The 21,908-nt window shown below is 42.7% G+C and overlaps 1 protein-coding gene across 1 annotated transcript in view; it reads right to left on the minus strand.

Annotated features, from left to right (window-relative positions):
* The window catches only part of Slc35a3 (solute carrier family 35 member A3), a 38,656-nt gene extending 17,991 nt beyond the window's left edge, over positions 1-20,665 (minus strand). Inside the window, exons 1-2 of the mRNA XM_042683006.1 lie at positions 20,380-20,665; positions 1,937-2,141 (exon numbers count right to left, since the gene is read on the minus strand). Coding sequence (XP_042538940.1) covers positions 1,937-2,123 — 187 coding nt within the window. The 5' untranslated portion in view covers positions 2,124-2,141; positions 20,380-20,665. The remainder of the gene's footprint in view (positions 1-1,936; positions 2,142-20,379) is intronic.
* Between the last annotated feature and the right edge of the window lie 1,243 nt (positions 20,666-21,908).

Here is a 21,908-nt window from a genome sequence, read left to right on the forward strand (position 1 = left end):
AGTATATGAAGATGAGCATTATCCTCCTATTCCTTTTTTCCAATATGTAACCAAATTGACTATATAAATATGTACATACACACATTTATAACCGAAAGCTCAAAGTATTAATTTGCCAATAGTTTTTCACAAAACCAAGAGTGAGAGGCTAGGGAGTGTAGCTCAAGGGTCTCCATGGTAAAGCTGAGAGGCTAGGGAGTGTGGCTCAAGGGTCTCCATGGTCAAGCATTTGTAGAGCATGCCTGAAGGCCTGGGTGTGATCTCCAGCCACCACCAAAAACAAAGAGGGGTCGGGAGAACAAGTGCTGGAGAGAATGTGGAAGAAATGGACACTTTGTGGGCTGCAAGTAGAAATATAAAATGATGTACCTACTATGGAAAATAGTTTGATTGCTCCTTAAAAGGTGAACATAGAATTACTGGGTTACCAAGTAATTCTACTTCTAAATATATACGCAAAAGAAGTAAAAACCAAGATTCAAACAGATCAGTGTTTAGCTATTGTAGCACTATTCATTGTTCACTGTAGCATTATTCACAATAACCAAAAGGTGGAGCCAACCTAAACAAAATGTAGGACATTTATACTATGAAATATTACTCATAAAAGGAAATAAAGTGTTGATACATGCTATAACATGGATAAACCTTGAAAATAAGTGAATAAGCCAGACATAAAAGGAGAAACATGATATGAATCAACTTATAGAAAATATCTAGAACAGGGGCTGGGAAGGTGGCTCAGTGGTAGAGTGCTTGCCTTGCATGCATGAGGCCCTGGGTTCGATTCCTCAGCACCACATAAGCAAAAAGAAAAAAGCCAGAAGTGGCGCTGTGGCTCAAGTGGTAGAGCACTAGCCTTGAGCTGAAACGCTGAGGGACAGTGCCCAGGCCCAGAGTTCAGGCCCCACGACCGGACCCAAAAAAAAAAAAAAAAAAAAAAAACCAGAAAATATCTAGAACAGGCAAAAATCAGGAAGTAAATTAAGGGTGACTAGAGGCTGGAGGTAAGGGAAAATAGATAATTACTGTTTAATCATTAAACAATTTGTTGGTTAGATGAAAAAGTTTAAGACATAGTGGTGATGGCTACCCAATTCTCTGAATGTAAGCAAAGTCAATGAGATGTAGATTAATCATTAAAATGGCAAATTTTAGGTTGTACTATGTATGTACATATGTATGTACACGTGCATATGTGTATGTATGTGCATATATACTTATGTGTGTATGTATGTATGACTACAACTTTAAAAAAAAAATTAAAGACAGCATAGTGGAATATGCCCCTGAGGAAGAACCAAGTTCTGCGCCAGCATAGGCTACATAGGAAGGCCTAATTTTTTTTAATGGTCTACTCTAAAGTCCACCCAAATACATGCCAAAGGCCCTGGATTAAATCCTCAGCACCACCCAAAACAAAACAGGATGAGCTGAGAGTAGGGCTGTATCTCCATGCTTGAACTCGGGGTCCAATCTCTAGGCATGTACCTCGATGGTAAAGTATGTACTTAATGTGCTTGAAGCTCAGGGTCCAGTCTCTACACCAAACCACAAGAACAAATTCATGAATTAACAAATCAATGTGCATTGTAAAAAAATGGTTTTCAAATGAGTCACTGCTGTACTAATCCAGTAGCAAATAAAAAGTCTTCAGTAAAAAATTATTATGGGCCCCTTAAAGTTCTAATAAGCATGGATTTATAGAACCTACTCTTATTCTCAAATACTACACTATAAATCATGATAAAAGACTAGAATAAAATAGCTTTAATGGTAGACTTAACTGTCTTAAAATGTTTTAAATATTGAAATGTTCTTAAGAGTAGGGCAATTAAATAATGTAAGGATTCAAAGTTTTATTTTGATATATTTGTATACATGTAAAGTAAATAAATTGCACAAATTAGAAACCAGAAAACTCCTAGATACCTACTACTGTCTTTGTAGACTAAAAAGATGCAGGCCATTATCTTCAAAAGTTCAGCAACAACCACTGCTGTAGAAGATAGATAACGAGGTCCTTCCTCTTTCAAAGTCCTAGAATAACGCATGGTTAGAACCAAACTGGTAGTCTGAAAGACCAAAATTCCCAACGAGAGATATTTCAGGTTGGCAGACATTGTTTTATCTTCATTTGCCTGAAAAACAAAATAAACAAGACAAATAAAATTATAAACTTCAGAAAACTAATATCCAATAAGAAATACCTGGCTCCAAACAAATAAAATAAGCATCTTCTTCTTCCTTCTGATTATAACCAAAATCCATGGACCACAGACAAAAAGCAAAACTGCCAGAAGACTCTGAAAGATGAAAAAAACTAGGCAAACTAGCTGGAGACCTTGGGTCTCAGAGATGACCCACTAATCAATGCTTTGATTTTTTTTTTTTTTTTTGCCATCTATATAGCACTCAAGGTGCTACAGTAAAAACTTGGACTTGCCAACAAGTGTAGAACAATAAAACTAGCTCCAGTTTCTCTAAAAAGGGGTAAAAACAGCAGTCCTAGAGAATGGGACCATCTGTGGGACAGTGCCTTGTTTAGCAAGGAGCAGGGTGGTGACTGGACTGATGCCACCAGAGTTGGCAGCCAGAGGAACTGTGGAACGGTCCTGTTGACTCTTCCTGTCATGTATAGGGTAAGTATCAGCAAAGAGACAGTAACCCTTCCTCCTCCCCAGTGGCTGCCTATTAACAAAGGAGATTTAAGCAGGAACTAAGCCTCATAATGCTAAAAGTGACCAGGATATAGTCTAAAGTGAGAAAACACACAAAGAAAAAAAGAAAAAGAAAAAAAAAACTCAACTTGGTTGTGTAACAGCAATCAACAGGTAATGCAAAGATGACCCAGATGTTGGAATTACTTTTATCAGGCAAGCTATCAGAGAAGCTATCATAAAAATTCAGCCCCTTAAAGGGGCTGGGAAGGTGGCTCAGTGGTAGAGCGCTTGCCTTGCATGCCTGAGGCCCTGGGTCCGATTCCTCAGCACCACATAAGCAAAAAGAAAAAAGCCGGAAGTGGCGCTGTGGCTCAAGTGATAGAGCACTAGCCTTGAGCTGAAGAGCTGAGGGACAGCTCCCAGGCCCAGAGTTCAGGCCCCACGACTGGACCCAAAAAAAAAATTCAACCATAAGCAGTTATGAACACTCTTGGAAATCATTGAGATTCACAATGAAAAATAGTATAACTTCTTTTGTATCCTCTACCCAATTTCCTCCAATGACAATAGTTGCAAAGTCCTTGTTTTCCCTAAAATAATTTTTAATATTAGGTTGAGACTCACTTTGCCTTTTATGTATTTGTTTTAGTGGTGCCAGGGACTCAAAGTCGGACTCATGCACACTGTTTCCAATTTACCATTGAGCTACATTTCTAATCAGCTGAAAAGTAAAAAGATTAGGCCAATGCAGTGGTAAGGAACTGCAGCCCCAGCTATCAGGGAAGTGGAGGTGGAGGAGAGATTAAGTCTAAAAGTTTGAGATGAGCCTGATCCACATAGTGAGATCTAGTTTAGGGAAGGAAGGTATAATACAATGAAAAAAATAGTAAGTGGAAACATTTGGAGGGACCATATTAGCATAATCAGAATAGATCACACAAAAACTATTTCTAGTATCAATGGAAACTATTTCATAATGATGAAAGAGTTAATACTTCAGAAAGCTATAGCCATTATAAATGTGTATCTGGCTCATTAATACAGTTTTAAAACAAAATTAACTATGAGAAAAAACAGGCAAATCATCATAGCTAAAGATTCCTTTAACTTAATGTTAACGGTCATAACTAAAAATTTTTAACCACTGGGCATTGGTGGCTCATACCTGTAATCCTAGCTACTGAGGAGACTGAGATCTGAGGACTGGTTCAAAGCCAGCCCAGGCAGAAAAGTCTTCATGAGACTCTCATCTCCAATTAACTATTCAAAAATGGAAGGGAGAAAAATAAGGGAGGGGGTAACAAGTTCGACAAGAAATGTACTCACTACCTTACTTATGTAACTGTAACCCCTCTGTATATCACCATGACAATAAAATTAAAATTTAAAAAAAAGGGGGGGGGGGGGCCGGGCACAGGTGGCTCACGCCTGTAATCCTAGCTACTCAGGAGGCTTAATCTGAGGATCGAGGTTCAAAGCCAACCCAAGCAGGAACATCTGTGAGACTCTTATCTCCAGTAAACCACTAGAAAACCGAAGCAGCGCTGTGGCTCAAGCAGTAGAGCGCTCACTTTGAGCTGAAGAGTGCAGGAACAGCGCCCAAACCCAGAGTTCAACCCCCATGACTGATCAAAAACAAAAGGGGGAGGCGGGGGGAGTGGCACTGTGGCTCAAAGTGATCGTGTGTTAGCCTTGAGCAAAGGAGTTCAGGAGTAGCACCCAGGCCCTGAGTTCAAGCCCCATGACCACCAACAACAAAGATTATTAATCTAACTTTCTCAATGAATAGAATTCATAAAGCCCCAAAGAAAATCAGTAAGGATTTGATGCTATCAAACTGTGGTAGACATGGAGATATTCCACCCAGATTCTCCTTTAAGGAAAATTTTAAGTATAAGATGTAGTCAGCCAATGGTTTTCCCATCCAACATCACATATATCCTTTACCTCCAGTTGCTCGAAAGCCTAAATTTAATCACAAACAAAATCTCTGGACCCTTTGTGTGGTAGAAACTAGAAAGCTCATTTTATTTATGTTTTCTTTTGCCGTGTGTTTGTATCTGATAAGATATGTTGTCCAGGTTGGTCTCAAACTCATGAGCTCAAGTGGTCCTCCCTGACACAAGCTGATTTCTAAAATCTGTATGTAAATACAAAAGACTTAACAACCAAAACAATTCTGAAAATGAAGAACAAACTGAAAGAGTCAAACTACTGGACCTTCCAGACTCACTTAAATCTATGAAGACTGATATTATTATAAGGACACAAGAAAGGATCAATTGAACAGAATACAGTCCAGAATTAGATCTGTATTTCCTACTTAGAACAAACTGCCATAAGTACCTTATAATCAGTTCCTTACAAACAAAACAAATTGTTATTTCTCAGTTAATTAAAGCTGAAAGTTCAAGGTCAAAGTGACAGCATGATCAGGTTCTAGTGAGGTCTTTCTTCTAGATTTGCAGATTGCTATCTTCTCATGGTATTCTCATGTGACAGAGTACAGAGTTTTCTGGGGTCTGTTTTTATGAAGGCATTAATCCCATTCAGGAGAGCTCTACTCACATGATCAAAGTACTTACCAAACGGCATTATCTCCCTAGTATCATCACGTTGAAAGTCAGGATGTCAACATGTGAATGTGGGAGGAAGGGCACACTCAGTGCACACTCTGTATGTGTGTGGCCATGTGGTCTTGCTACGTAGCCCAGGGTGGCCTCAAACTCTAAATTTTCCTGCATTAGCCTCCCAGATACTGAGACCTCAGGGTTAAAGCACTGTCAACTAGTTTTGACAAAGGTGGCGAAGGAAAAAGACCATCTTTGTGACAAATAGCTCCAAAACAATGTGTTATCAGTATTTTTTAATAAACATTTACCTTAACAGCCTTCCACCAAATTTTAACCAGAAATGGATCAAACACCTATCATAGTTAGCATACAAAAGCCACTCTCTGAGTGTGATAATGTGGCACCATAAAAAAGTAGTAGTAGTGCCGGGCATCAGTGGCTCACACCTGTAATCCTAGCTACTCATGAGGCTGAGATCTGAGAATTGTGGTTTGAAGCCAGCCAGGGCAGAAGAGTCCCTGTGAGAGTCTTACCTCCAATTAACCACTTGAAAACCAGAAGTGGCACTGTAGTTCAAAGTGCTAAAGCGAGCACTAGCCTTGAGCAAAAGAGCTTAGGGACAGAGCCCAGGCCCTGAGTTCAAGTCCCAGGAACAATATATATATATATATATATATATATATATATATATATATAGTAATAATAATAAATTATCATAGGCCTAAAGATGTAGTTCAGAGACAGAGTGTTTGCCTAGCATGTACCAGGCCAAGGTTCAATCCCAGCACTGTGAACCAAAGAGGAAAAACTAACATAAAAGCTAAAACCTTAAATATTCAGTAAGAAAGCACAGGAGAAAATCATATTCATCTATAAAAAAGGAAAGATTTCTTAAGCAGAACACAACATGAACCAAAAATGTAGAAACAATGTATAAACTACATGTCAAAAAAATGTAATGCTCTTCGAAAGATACTAGAAAAATAAAAGGCAAGCTACTTCATGAGAAGAATACTCTCAGCACTCATATACGACTACAAACATGTATATATACACATAGAGTTATGTACTTCTCATAACACTACAAATAGAAAACACAATTTAAAGGTAGGCAAAAGGTATTTCACCAATACATACAAATGAGTGGCTAATAATCACACACACAAAGAAAGTTTAACATCATAGCCATCAGAGGAAAAAAAAAAAAACACAATGAGATACATGTACTAGAATGGCTGGCTTCATTTTTGAGACAGACTCTTACTATGTTGCTAAGGCTAGCTTCAACCAACTATCCTGCCTCAGCCTCCAAGTAGCTAGTATTACAGGTAGGTGGTAGCACATCCAGCTCTCAACTGGCAAACTTTAAAAAGTTAGTGCTGCCAGGAGCTGGTGGTTTCATGCCTGTTGGGAGACTGAGATCTGAAGTTAATGGTTTGAAAAGCCAGGTAGCACAGAAAAGTTCATAAGACTCATTTCTCCAATAAGCTACTCAGAAACAGCCATAAGTGGCACTGTGGCTCAAGTAGTAGAGTTCAGCTCCAGAGCTGGCCAAAAAAAAAGAAGACATATGACAGTTCTCCCTTCCCTCCTACTACTTTAATAGTAAATAATATATTTAATAATCATTAGGGTGAGTATTATTATTACAGAGAAAACAATTCTTGAAGGCAGAAGTGTACCTTATAAAATCTGATAATTCCTACCCTAACAGAATATGCCCCAAACACAAAACAATGCCACACTGGTACTGTATGGATAATTGTTTAATGGTAAAATACACAGTTCTACCCCTAAATATATAAAAATACATACAGTTAATAGAAAAATTACTTCAGCAGGTGACTTGACTTTCAGAGACAATAATTAAATAGCAGACATGTTTGTTACGCAGAGGAACAAGCTCATAAGAAGACATGGGCTTTATCAAGCATCTGCCTCACTGCTGTAAGCCTGCAGTCATAAAAGAATCCTGAAGGTAGAGGTTTCCAAAGTGGCCTTACATTAGCTCTTCATTTTAAAAATAAAGAAAACAGTGAGTTGGATGATTCATTCTTGAATAAATCAAGCAACTAGAAATACAAGACTATAAAGTTAAATATCAGCTTGGCTGGCTCATACTACATGCTACTGTAAAACTCAAGGACATCCTGGTCTCTTATCTCTATATGGAAAGTAAGTAAGTTGCCAGCAACATTTGGCATAGGCACATGAATCTCCTGGAAAATGTCAAACTGTAAATTTCAGTTCAGTTCAAGAAGTCTTCTATTTATCCTATGCTACTAAGTTCATAATGTACCTGTTTAAATAGCAATGTTCTCATTCTTTGCAAGTGAAAATGTAAAGGTCAGTTGCTAAACAAAGATGTTTGTTTGGGGCTGGGAAGTTGGCTCAGTGGTAGAGCGCTTGCCTTGCATGCCTGAGGCCCTGGGTTCGATTCCTCAGCACCACATAAGCAAAAAGAAAAAAGCCAGAAGTGGTGTTGTGGCTCAAGTGGTAGAGCGCTAACCTTGAGCTGAAGAGCTGAGGGACAGCGCCCAGGCCCAGAGTTTAGGCCCAAAAAAAAAAACCCAAAGATGTTTGTTTTTCCCTTTCCAAACATGCATGAGACATCAACATACACATTTTAAATAATACTTTTCTTATTAATGCTTTTTAATTATTAAGTAGTTATTAATGTTTTTAGTTTCCAATACTGTATGTTTAACAAGTTGGAAAAAAGAAAAATGATCATTTATATCAGTTTACTTACAAAGAATTATAATTTAATATATTATGCTGCCAAAGGACAGAAAAGCTCAATGAAATTAAAGTATTGGAATTTATATTAAATACGTAGCTTTTTTAGAACACATATTCATAGAATAAGTTACTTAACATAAATCATTAAATAGAAGTTAGAACAAAGATTACGGGTTATATTTCTATATTGTATAAAGTTTAGTTGTTTCTTTATTAGACTGTCAAGTATTTTCCCATCATACCTGACAAGAAACTCTAAACAATTTCATGTTTAAGATTTAATTTCAAGCCGGGCGCTGGTGGCTCATGCCTGTAATCCTAGCTACTCAGGAGGCTGAGATCTGAGGATCTCGGTTCAAAGCCAGCCCGGGCAGGAGAGAGCGTGAGACTCCTATCTCCAATAAACCACCAGAAAACTGGAAGTGGCGCTGTAGCTCAAGTGGTAGAGCGCTCACCTTGAGCTGAAGAGCTGAGGGACAGCGCCCAGGCCCAGAGTTCAAGCCCCATGACTGACAAAAAAAAAAGATTTAATTTCAAAACAATCTCATGTTTACTTAATTTTACACTGAATGCCAGTGGTTCATCTCTAGCTACTCAGGAGGTTGAAATCTGAGGATGGAGGTTTTCAAAGCCAGCTGGAGTAAACAAATCTGTGAGACTGTTATCTCTAATTAACCAGCAAAAAGCCAGAAGTGGAGGTATGGCTCAAGTGGTAGAATGCCAGTCTTGAGCTGAAAAAACTAAGGGAGAGTGCAAGCTTCAATAACAGCACACACACACACACACACACACACACACACACACACACACACACACGATGGCTCAAGTGGTAGAATGCCAGTCTTGAGCTGAAAAAGCTAAGGGAGAGTGCAAGCTTCAATAACAGCACACACACACACACACACACACACACACACACGATTTAATTTCAAACCAGTGAGGTTTATGCCTGTCATCCTAGCACTCAGGAGGATGAGACAGAAAGACTGCAAGCTGGGGCCTTCCTGGGGTACATAGTGAGACCCTATTTAAAAATTAATTTGTCCTTTCTATGCTGTATTTCTCTTACCACGTAACTTTTATCCTTTCAGATGTTGCTAATCCTTTTGTTTCAGGACTATTCTTGGTTTCACAAAAACTTCCTACAAGGACTGAGCACCAGTGGCTCCAGCCTGTGATCCTTACTGCTCAGAAGGCAGAGGGAGGATCAACCTGGGGGCAATTGGGTATGCCTGTCATCCCAGCTGTGCAAGAGGATGAAATCAAGAGGACCACAATCTCTAACCGTGGGGGAGGGCGACCCTAACTGGAGACCCCTGGCTTACACCAGTAATCCCAATTACTCATGAAGTAGAGGAAAAAGGTCCAGGAAGTTCAAGGCAAGCCCAAGGAATAAGCTTTTTTGAGATCCTTATCTCAACCAGTAGTTGGGTGTGGTGGCACATCCCTCTCATTTCTGCTACTGTAGGAAATGGAAATATGAACACTGTCATCAAGACCAGGCTGGGCAAAAAAGTGTAATCCTATCTCAAAATAGCTATAGCTAAAAGGGCTGGAGGTGTGTATGGCTCATGGAGTAGAGTGCTTGACTACCAAGTATGAGACCCTAAGTGTGAACTCCAATGCTGTCCAAAAAAAAGGTGGGGAAAGAAGTTCATGATAGTTCATCTCAATAGAAAAAACTATGTGTGCTGAGGCACATCTGTCATCCCAGCTATGGTAGGAAATGTAAACAGGAGGATAGTCTTTAGCCCACTTATTTGTTGGGCAGTTGTTTCTTTGAGGATTTGTTGTTGGGGAATTTAATTTTTTGAGTTCCAGGTATATTTTAGATATGAGACTCTTGTCCGTTGTATGGCTAGTGAAGATCTACTCCCAATCCGTGGGCTTTCTATTGATCTTGCTAGCTCTGTCCTTTGCCATGCAGAAGCTCTGCAATTTCATGCAATCCCATTTGTCCAACCTTTCTTTGATTTGTTGTGTTTCTGGGTCTCTATTAAGAAAATTTCAGCCTGTGCCAAGGAGACCTAGGGTTTCTCCTATCCCACCTATTGCAACAATGAGATCTACAAGTCATTATGTGGAAAAACGAACTTTACAATTTTGGGGGTGGGGGTGGGGAAGGAATGGGAAGGGGAAACAAAGGAGGAGGCAACAATGCTTGATAATAAACATACTAATTATCTTGCCCATGTAATTGTAACCCCTCTATACGGTATTTTCACACAAAAAAAGAAGTCTCCAGCCATGAAAATCAAAGATTTAGTCAATGTTTGAAACTGTAATAAAGTCAGGCATAATAACCTGCAGGAAGCTGAGGCAAGAAGATCCTGAGTTCAAAGCCTCTTTGGACTATATAGCAAGAGCTATTTAAAAAAACAAAACAGCCGGGCGCTAGTGGCTCATGCCTGTAATCCTAGCTACTCAGGAGGCAGAGATCTGAGGATCGAGGTTCAAAGCCAGCCCAGGCAGGAGAGACTGTGAGACTCTTATCTCCAATAAACCACCAGAAAACCGGAAGTGGCGCTGTAGCTCAAGTGGTAGAGCACTCACCTTGAGCTGAAGAGCTGAGGGACAGCGCCCAGGCCCAAAGTTCAAGCCCCACAACCGACCTAAAAAAAAAACAAAAAAACAGCCAGGCCCCAGAGGCTCACACCTGTAATCCTAGCTACTCAGGAGGCTGAGATCTGAAAATCACGGTTCAAAGCCAGCCTGGGCACAAAATCTGTGAGACTCCTTATCTCCAATTAACCACTAGAAAATTGGAAGTGGTGCTGTGGCTCAAGTGATAGAGCACTCGCCTTACGCTGAAGAGCTCCGGGACAGTGCCCAGGCCCAGAGTTCAAGACCCACAACCAAAAAAAAAAAAAAAAGCCCTGTAATAAAACACACATTTTAAGAGCTACTAAGATATACTAAAATAATTTTTATTCTATTGTAAAAATGAAAGACTAAATTTCTATTATTATAATTGAATGAGCTTTCATTTTCATTTCACTAAACATTAATTCTAAAATATACTCCCTTAGTACAAATAGTCTGCTAGATAACAAAGTATGTTGGAAACAAAAGTTTAAGGCATGCATCATGGTTGCACATCTGTAATCCCAGCACTTGGGAGGCTCAATTAGGAAGACTTTGAGTGTGAGGCCAACTTGAACTACACAGTGAGTTAAAGGCTAGTCTGAGCTATGTAGCAAAACTAAAAATAAAAACACAAGTTGTGTTATACAAATATAAGTTTATACTATATAGCAGTCAGAAACAACTATGGTATAAAATATAAAGCTCTAAAGGTTTTTCCAAGTAAATGAACAGAGAAAGTAAATACATATAGAAATGCTAAGCTCAGATTTATTTTTCTCCATTATCTCACAGCATGCCAAAACGATAAAAACTAGGACTTACAGCTGTAAACTAATTATCTAAAATTAGTGGAAATTTTTTTTCTGGTCCTGAACTTTTTTCTAGCACTCTACCACTTGATCCACAGTTCATATCTGGCTTTTGTTGCTGTTAATTAGAGTCTCATAGACTTTCCTGCAGGGGCTGGCTTTGAACCGTGATCCTCAGATCTCAACCCCCTGAAGAGCTCAAATTACAGGTATGAGCCACCAGCACCCAGCTATATCTTCTTTTCTAACAATCTCAGAAGGAAACATGGTATTTAAAAAAAGGCAGTAATCTGTTCTTAAAACACAAATTAATCTTGTGGAAATTCAAAAATATTCTTTTTATAGAAGTGAAAGAAATAAAGAGAAAGTAATTCATATTACTGTTATAAAAAATGTGTTCTATAACAGAAATAATAGCTTCTAATAATAATAATAATAATAATATAATAGCTTCTACTCCCAAGTGGGGTGTATGTGTGTATGCATGTATGTATGTGTGTTCACATGAAAGCGTGTATGCGCATATATGTCAAGTACTGGGCTTGAACTAAGGGCCTCACTGTGGGGGATAGCAAAGATGGCCCTGAGAGGAAGTTGAGTGGGCAGAGCTGGATTTGTTTAGGTTCAGTGTGTAAACATCTCATGGAAGCTTAGGTGCATGATAAGGTGTGGCCTTTCAGTGATTGGTTGGTTCCATTTCCTCTCCTCCCACGCAGGCTTTTGCTTTAAAAAGGGGATGCTCCCTGTTAATAAACGAGTTCCTGCTTGGTTTGACTCCCAGCTAGGTCTGATTGTCTCCAGGGCTACTGGGCTAAGGGAGGCTTCGGACAAAGACCCAACACCTTACCCTCTTTCTTGGCTTTTTTACTCAAAGCTAGCACTCTACCATTTGAGTCACAACTCCAATTTTGGGCTTTTCACTGATTAAAGATGAGTCTCTTGGATTTTTTTTGCTCAGGCCAGCATCAAACCCTGATTCTCAGATCTCAACCTCCTCAATAGCTAGGATAACAGGCCTGAGCCATAGTGCTCAGCCTTAAGTGCCTAAAAAAAGCAAAACTCTTGCTCACTGAGACTTTTTCTTTTGGTGTGTTTCTGCAGTGTTTGAAAGCAAACCCAGAATCTTGCACATACTGCACCACATCTCTAGTCCACTAAGTGACCACTCTACTGCCCCTAATATCCCATTACAATCTAAGTTAAACAGCTCTGCATTGTTACTTCTATCCTCTCTGTCCAATTATATAAAAGACAATATGACCTGTAGGTAAGCTGCAGTGTTGCCAATTTTTAACATGTTCTTTCACAGACTGCAGAATTTCCCTTACTACATTCATGTAAAATCAACGGCATTCAAATGCATTTTCAACAATATAAACATATAACCTGTATACATTCTAAGTTTTAGACTTAAAAAAAATTGTTCAGGGGGCTGGGAAGGTGGCTCAGTGGTAAAGCGCTTGCCTTGCATGCATGAGGCCTTGGGTTCGATTCTTCAGCACCACATAAGCAAAAAGAAAAAAAGCCAGAAGTCGCACTGTGGCTCAAGTGGTAGAGTGCTAGCCTTGAGCTGAAGAGCTGAGGGACAGCACCAGGCCCAGAGTTTGGGCCCCATGCCCGGACCCAAAAAAAAAACAAAAAAATTGTTCAGTATTATTGTACCCAACATAAAGTCATTGATTTGGAAAACAGAATGATCTACTGGGTATATCACTAAGATCTCTTTTTAATACAAGTTTCCAAGTAAGGAAGTGCTCCTTCCCACCCTCCAATCTGTTACTCTGCTCTGCCATTTTCTGCTGTGGAAATTTCTCATTGCTAAAGGCAGGATTTAATGGTACTCTACAAAATATTGGACACTAATGTAAAAAGCCTGGAAAGCAGGGCGGGGGGGTAAAAAGGGGGGGAGGTGGGGAAGCAGGGAATGGGATGCTGAGTGTGGTAGTACACACTTGTAATACCAACTGCTTAAAGGGCAGAGATCAGGAAAATCAGTTTCACTCCAGCCAAGCAAAAAGTTAGCAAGACTCCACTGCCCTCCATAACAAAGCAGAATGGTGATATACATCTGCAATCCCAGCAATTCAAGAGGCATGAATACGGTCTGAGGCCAGCCCAGGGATAGGGGGTGAGGATTTGGAGGGGGAGTTAAAATCATACCAGGAAAAAAATAAATATAACTAAGGCCAAAGGAACTGTTGGCATGACTCAAATGTTAAGAGTGGTTGTTGAGGGGCTGGGAAGGTAGCTCAGTGGTAGAGCGCTTGCCTTGCATGCCTGAGGCCCTGGGTTCGATTCCTCAGCACCACATAAGCAAAAAGAAAAAGCCGGAAGTGGCGCTGTGGCTCAAGTGGTAGAGTGCTAGCCTTGAGCTGAAGAGCTGAGGGACAGCGCCCAGGCCCAGAGTTCAGGCACTACGACTGGACCCCCCACCCCCCAAAAAAAAGAGTGGTTGTTGAACAAGGAAGAGACTGTAAGTCCCTAAGTTCATCACCAATATCATAAAAAAATTAAAAATTAAAAAAGGGCGCTGGTGGGTCACACCTGTAATCCCAGCTATTTAGGAGACTGAAATCTGAGGATTACAGTACAAAGCCAGCCTGGGCAGGAAAGTCCATGAGACTTTTGTCTCCAATTAACCACCATAAAACTTGAAGTGGTGCTGTGACTCAAGTAGTAAAGCACTCACCTTGAGCTGAAGAGCTGAAGGACAGCGCCCAGGTCCATGACCAACAAACAAACAAACAAAAATTAAGCCATGTAGGGCCCACAGAAATTAGATTAGGAAAGGCTAAGGCCAAGGGGAGGGGGAATAAAAATAAATAGACTAGACAACACATAACTCTCCAGAAAGCAATCAGCCTAGGATAAACCTGAAAGGTAATGGGCATTGGGATGTTTTTTCCTGTCATTCAAAAATGGTAAAAGTTTTAGAAAAATGTGCTCACCAATGAAAATACTGAATTGAAACTTAATAGAACATATAAAATAGGTTGGAGCTATGGTATGACTAAAAGGCTTTTAAAACTTTTTCTAATCCTAGCTGATTGCATTTGGGAAATTATCAGAAGATGGTCATACTCACCTGAGCACTAGATTCTGGTGCTGGAATTAAAAATGCCGGGTAGGTTGGTTATTTCCTTTTTTGCTTGTTTTTTTTTTTTCTTTTCTTTTTTTCAGCAGTGCTGGCTCATGCCAGACAGGCAACTCTCTACTGAGCTACACTTCTAAATACTTAAACCACCACTCTTTCTTAACATAAACTTGCAGTCCTTCCCTCCCAAGAAAGCTTATAGTGTCAGAAGTTTATATGTACTAAGTTCTTATGGGCTTAAATCACACAGAATATGGATTGCATTAATTATGCTTGTTCCTCAATATTTACCATTCCAAATCCCATGTCACTCTACCTAACTGATAGACAGGCTTCTGACTCTGTCAAATCTATTCTCCTTCAGCAGATGTCTTAGTAAAATTTCCCTAGTGAAACTTAACCAACTCCTTACTAAATACAGGATACAGCCCAAAATTACTACTCATAATCTGGTCCTAACCTAAACTTCCTGCCATAAACGATTACTTCTCTCAAACACATTCCTCCACCTATTTCTGAACAAATATTTGTCTTTTAAAGAAATCAAACTCTGGGGATGGAGTTACAGTTCGGTGGTAGAGCACTAGGCTAGCAAGTCAAAGGCCCTAGGTTTGATGCCCAGCAGTACCTGGAGGAGGAAAATCAAAAGCTTTCTCCTTCCAAGACTTCCAAGAAGACTGAACTCTTTTATTTCTCTCCCATGACATTTTACACATATCTTCTTTTTTTTTGGGGGGTGGGGGTCCGGTCATGGGGCCTGAACTCTGGGCCTGGGCACTGTCCCTCAGCTCTTCAGCTCAAGGCTAGCGCTCTACCACTTGAGCCACAGCGCCACTTCCGGCTTTTTTCTTTTTTCTTATGTGGTACTGAGGACTCGAACCCAGGGCCTTGAGCATGCAAGGCAAGCGCTCTACCACTGAGCCACCTTCCCAGCCCTACACATATCTTTTTATACTAGCACTCACAAATCTTATCAAACTAATCTATTGACATCTACACATTTCCTTCTTTTAGTCATCACTGTATTTGTCACCAGTTGCTATTATCAGTAACATTTTAGGAGTTTACTTTGTTAGACTAATAAAAGGGATTCACTCCACTGTACCCAAATCCTCACAAGAAAGAAATAAATGATCCCTTCATGAAGTAAGACTCTCAATGTGGCAATAACCAGACACAATTCTTTCTGCATAATACGTAAAAGATAGATATAAGCCAAAACTAGTTCTCGTTAAATGTTTTCTAGTAACTCTAACTTCATAAAAGACGTTAAATTCAACAGCTGGGCTGGGAATGTGGCTTAGTGGTAGAGTGCTTGCCTAGCATGCATGAAGTCCTGGGTTCGAATCCTCACTACGATATAAACAGAAAAGGCCAGAAATGGCACTGTGGCTCAGGTGGTAGAGTGCTAGCCTTGAGCAAAAAAGATGTTCAGGGACAGTGCCCAGGTCCTGAGCTCAAGTCCGAGGACTGGCCAAAAAAATAAAAATAAAATAAATGAATCAAAGAGCCTTGCGCAATCTACAATACGTCAGATACCTTGTTAGGTTTTTACATGAATTATTTCATTTAAATATAATTTGAAGAAGGAGGTATTTAAAGATTAGGAAACTAAGGTTCTCAAATTTCAAACTAACAGCTTCCCCTGCATATGTCAGAGCTCAAATATGAACCAAGATTTCTATCAAATCACATGGTGTTGCAGTAAAGCCTGTTTTTAAAGCATGTCTAAGCTCTGAGGTCAGTCATCATACAAATGAGAACACCTCTGGATACGGACTGAGTTCACACTTTGCACTCACCAGTTAATAACTAGAGTAAATTACTGAACCTTTTGTGTACCTCATTCTTTATCTACAAAACAGGAAAAAACAGTATGTACCTAATATGACAATTATGAGGATTAAAGACATAAATCAGATACAGCAGTTACTAGTACAATGATTTATTCCAGTACTCATTCAGTGCCTTTATAAGATCTACTCATATTTATATACTTATACTACTTACACTAGGAATGTTGTTTAAAATTGGCTTTATTGCACATATGCATTAAAAAAAAAAGCTTCTTTCCCAATTTTTACAGAGAAAACAACCCAGGTACAGGAACAATTTGTGAAATGAACTTGACCTTAGTATTTTATTTGATGTGACCAAAATTTTTCAGCTTTATCTTAACTGTTAATTTCTACTACACTATGTAACCTAGCAAAAATGCTTTTAAACCAAAATGCTATCATTAAATATACAGTAATCTATCTCAAACTGATGTTTTGATTTCATTTGAGATGGTATCTCTTCTATCAATAAGTCTGGGCAGGCAATCTGGTGGAGAAGTTGATTAGCACACCAGCTCCTAAAGTTATTTGATGTTTATATATAGCAAATACTCTCAAATATGTAATAAAACACATTTTAAAACAATGATTAAACTGTATTCCCTTCTGTTGTATGAGAAACAGAAAATCATCCTCTATTTTTCCCTCTTTATCTTATTATAAAACAAATCATCAATAAGAGAGAGATAGAGAGAGAGAGATCAAAAATACATGACAAGGCCAAGCATGATGGTGGTACGCGCCTGTAATCTTAGTTACTAGGGAAGAAAAGCTAGAATTCAAGGCTAGCTCAGGTAATGAGGCCTACCTCAAAAACAAAATACATTTAGTATTCTTTTTCTTTTTGTCAGTTGTGGGGCCTGAACTCTGGGCCTAGGCACTGTCCCTCAGCTCTTCAGCTCAGAGCTAGCACTCTACCACTTGAGCCACAGTACCACTTCCAGCTTTTTCTGCTTATGTGGTGCTGAGGAATCAAACCCAGGATCTCATGCATGCAAGGCAAGCACTCTACCACTGAGCCACCTTCCCGGCCCTCAATATTCTTATCTATGGAATGCAATAATAATTATCCTACCTCAAAAACTTATTAGTAGGATCAAGTGAGGTATTAGAATATGAAAGGCACTTTCAAGTGTAAGATAATAATAATCTGAAATATTAACAATGAGTTACCCTATTCTTGTGTCAAATTCATTAAAAGCCTAAAGTCATGATACTATAGTACTAAAAAAAAATGTAAAAGGTACCATTACTTCTCTTAGACAGCTTATATTCTAATAAAGATAATTAAGATTCTCAAATAGCCATAATTCAATGTAAATTTAGCAAGTATTAGACAATTTCTAAAGCCTAGCACACAAAAGAATAAAATGTGGTGCTGTGGCTCTCAAGTGGTAGAGCACTAGCCTTGAACTAAAGAGCTGAAGAGCTGAGGGACAGTGCCTAGACCCAGAGTTCAAGCCCCATTACCAACAAAGAAATAATAATTAAACAATAAATAAAATAAAATATTCACACCTAATAGACTTCAGAAAGCTTCATATAGATGGCTATAGATTAGGATATGTGGGATAAAGTTACTTTGAAAAAAGAAAGAAAGATATATCAATTTAAGTCATGGAAACAAAATATGAAAAACTTTGAATTATTCCCTAATTTACACTTTACTCTAGAACTGATAATTTAGTAGTTAGGTGGCAGGACACTTAGCATGTACCAGACCCTAGATTCTATCTCTAGTACCACAAATCCTTTTTTAAAAAATTAATTTTAGAGCCAATAGAATACTTCCGAGAATAGAATGAGCAAAATGGCATAACATCTTTGTCTTTAAAAATCAATGACAGCCCGTCACCAATGGCTCACCCCTGAAATCCTAGGTACTCAGGAGGCTGAGATCTGAGGATCAAGGTTCAAAGCCAGCTGGAGCAGGAAAGTCTGTGACACTCTTACCTCCAATAAACTACTCAGAAAGCCGGAAGTGGTGTCATGGCTCAAGAGGTAGAGCGCTAGCCTTGAGCTTAAGAGCGCAGGAACAGAGCCCAGGCCCAGAGTTCAAGCCCCACGACCACCTACCCCCCCCCAAATAAAATAAAATAAAATCAATGACAGAGGGCTGGGAGTAAGGCTCTATAAGAGAGCACTTCCCAGCAAAGGGGCACAAAAGTGGTAACAGAGAAGAGAGGTGACAGGCCAGAAGTGGCAATCCCTGTTTGGAGACAAAAGAGCCTACTGAGTAGGTATCGGGAGTGAAAGAGAGAGGGGAGCAAGATAGGATTAGAAATGTACTGCAGAAGTCACCCCCTTAAAAGAAGCAAGCCAGAAAGTGAACAGGACTACCAACCGAGAAACTACACCAAATAGCCTCTTTAACTTCCAAAGTCATATATTGTTAAAAACTTAACTCTGGTTCCATTTCAAAGATTGCAACTAATACACTACAATTACCAAAAAAAAAAAAAAAAGTCCAGGTTACTACTATAACAATACAACGTTAAGGTATCTGCTAAATAACGTAAGGCCCATTATTACATTTATCTTTAATTCGTCGGAACTAAAACCATTCTGAACTGAAGATGGTTTAGTCAGTTTAAATTTTAAAATGCTGATTAAAATCCTCTGTGTACACACACACACACACACACACACACACACACACACACACGTGCGCACGCTCCTATTTTCTCCTATTCTGATAGGAATACCTTCCTACTGGCCTTACCCTCGGCAGCCTTTCCATCTCTTGCAGCCCCTTCATCTCCTGGAGCACAAGGTCCCGGTCCTGGGACATCAGCGCCCACCACGAAGTAGCACGGAGTATGGGGGCCCAAGGGGCGCTCACCAAAGTTAGGGCTTGACTGCGAGCCTGGCCCACAGAGGCCCGGGGCTCGGCACACCTCCAGCCCCTGGCGCACACTGCCTCTGGCGCTCGACACACCCCTCTGCTAGGGACCTCTTCCTCCTCCACCCGCACATTTCCACAGGGTGACAACGTGTCACTTCCTCCACCTAAGTAATACGTCAGGCAGGGGACGTCTCCGTCCCGGCACACCGACTCGGTCCCCTGCACACCAGCCCCCTGCACAACGACTCCGCCCCCTGCACACCGACTCGGTCCCCTGCACACCAGTCCCCTGCACACCGACTCGGTCCCTGCACACCAGCCCCCTGCACACCGACTCCGCCCCCTGCACACCGACTCGGTCCCTGCACACCAGTCCCCTGCACACTGACTCCGCCCCCTGCACACCGACTCTGTCCCCTGCACACCAGCCCCCTGCACAACGACTCCGCTCCCTGCACACCGACTCGGTCCCCTGCACACCAGTCCCCTGCACACCGACTCGGTCCCTGCACACCAGCCCCCTGCACACCGACTCCGCCCCCTGCACACCGACTCGGTCCCCTGCACACCGACTCGGTCCCGGGCACACCAGTCCCCTGCACATCGACTCCGCCCACTGCACACCGACTCGGTCCCTGCACACCAGCCCCCTGCATGGGAACTGTCCCCTGCACACCAGCCCCCCGCACACCGGCTCCGTCCCCTGCACACCAGCCCCCCGCACACCGGCTCCGTCCCCTGCACACCAGCCCCCCCGCACACCGGCTCCGTCCCTGCACACCAGCCCCCCCCCCCCCCGCACACCAGCTCCGTCCCTGCACACCAGCCCCCCGCACACCGGCTCCGTCCCTCCACACCAGCCCCCCGCACACCGGCTCCGTCCCCTGCACACCAGCCCCCCGCACACCGGCTCCGTCCCTGCACACCAGCCCCCCCGCACACCGGCTCCGTCCCTGCACACCAGCCCCCCCCCCCCCCGCACACCAGCTCCGTCCCTGCACACCAGCCCCCCGCACACCGGCTCCGTCCCTCCACACCAGCCCCCCGCACACCGGCTCCGTCCCTCCACACCAGCCCCCCGCACACCGGCTCCGTCCCTCCACACCAGCCCCCCGCACACCGGCTCCGTCCCTCCACACCAGCCCCCCGCACGCCGCCGCCTCCGGGCCCGCCCCGCCGCCGCCGGCCTCCCAGAGCCCACCGCGCCCGCTGCGAGCGCCCAGACTCACCGTCCCCACGGCTCTGCCAGCTGCCCGGGCCGGGGGCCGCGGCTCGGCAGCAAGACCGGGCGCCCGGGGCTGCTGAGCCCTCCGGGTCCGCTGCGCCCGCCGAGCCGCTGCGCCGCCAGCTCCCGCCGCCACCTCAGTGCCGCCCTGGCGTTTCCGGGTTCCCGCGGTCCGCTCCACCACACGTTCCGGCTTCCGCCGGGGCCCCGGCAAACGCCGTTCCGGGCTGGACTCCGGCGGCCCCAGCTTCGCACTCGCCAGTTCTGGGCCTAAAGGCGTCCGTACCCGGCGGCTCGGTCAGTGGCCCAGGGGCACAGATCCGGGGACCCCGGTCTCCTTCTAGACGCCCCCGGGGCACAGATCCGGGGACCCCGGCCTCCTTCTAGACGCCCTCGGGGCACAGATCCGGGGACCCCGGCCTCCTTCTAGACGTCCCCGGGGCACAGATCCGGGGACCCCGGCCTCCTTCTAGACGCCCTCGGGGCACAGATCCGGGATGGGGGAGATGGATCCGACCCCGTCCTAGTCGCCCCAGGGCACAGATCCGGGGGGATTCTTCACCGCGCCGGCCTCTCCAGACTGGCAGGCTGCAGGAAATGACCTGATGACGAGCACTGGAGAAAGGGCAAAGTCCCTCAGGGCAAAGGACCCTGAGGGAGGGCAAGGAGGCGGATCCCGTTTTAAAAAATGACTGTCAGTGACCTGAAAGCAAACAAGATTAGCCACGAGTCGTGGGTCGATTTGCCAACCAGTACAACTTGTTTGCTGGAAATGACCCTACTCCCACCCTGACAGTCCTTCCAGCCCAGGAGACCCCCGCCAAGCCAGCAGTGGGCTGGGAGCGAGGAGGAGGGAGACCACCCCTGCGGTCCGTTAGGGGATGGACGGGTTGAAATGAATATCCGATTTGGTGATCAACTAAATAAGGCCAGGATTATGCCTTTCCTTTTTAACATATTGATGTTAAGCTCATGCTCGTTCTCTGTCTCTCTCTGTCTGTCTGTCTGTCTGTCTGTCTGTCTGTCTGTCTGTCTGTCTGTCTCTCTCTCTCTCTCTCTCTCTCTCTCTCTCTCTCTCTCTCTCTCCTGTGTGGCAGTCCTAGGGCTCGAACTCAGAGCCTGGGTACTGTCCTTTTTTTGCTGAAGGCTGGCTCTCTCTGCTAATTTCTGGTCAGCTGATAGGGTTTCTGGACCCTTTAGTCTCATATCTAACGAATGTATTAATTCTTCGGTGGGCACAATTTTGAACAGACTTGGGAAGTGGTGGAAACGGTGGACAAGGTGGGACCCCGTTGGAGGAAGTGGGGTCTCTGAAAACCTGCCTTTGAAGGGTACATCTCCTCTCCTCTGTCCTTATTGGCTGCCTGTCCATCTTGAAGTGAGAAACTCTGGTTCCCAACAGCCTCCCTACCATGGTGTCCTGCTTCACCACAGAAGGTGCTAGAAGCAATGGAGCCAAGTGACCATGAACATGGACAGAAATCTCTGAAAGCCTGAGCCAAAATAAATCCCTCCTCCATTAAGTTATTTATT

Source organism: Dipodomys spectabilis, unplaced genomic scaffold (assembly GCF_019054845.1).
Source record: "Dipodomys spectabilis isolate Male_0828 unplaced genomic scaffold, ASM1905484v1 ptg000002l, whole genome shotgun sequence".
In the NCBI taxonomy this organism is placed as follows: Eukaryota; Metazoa; Chordata; class Mammalia; order Rodentia; family Heteromyidae; genus Dipodomys; species Dipodomys spectabilis.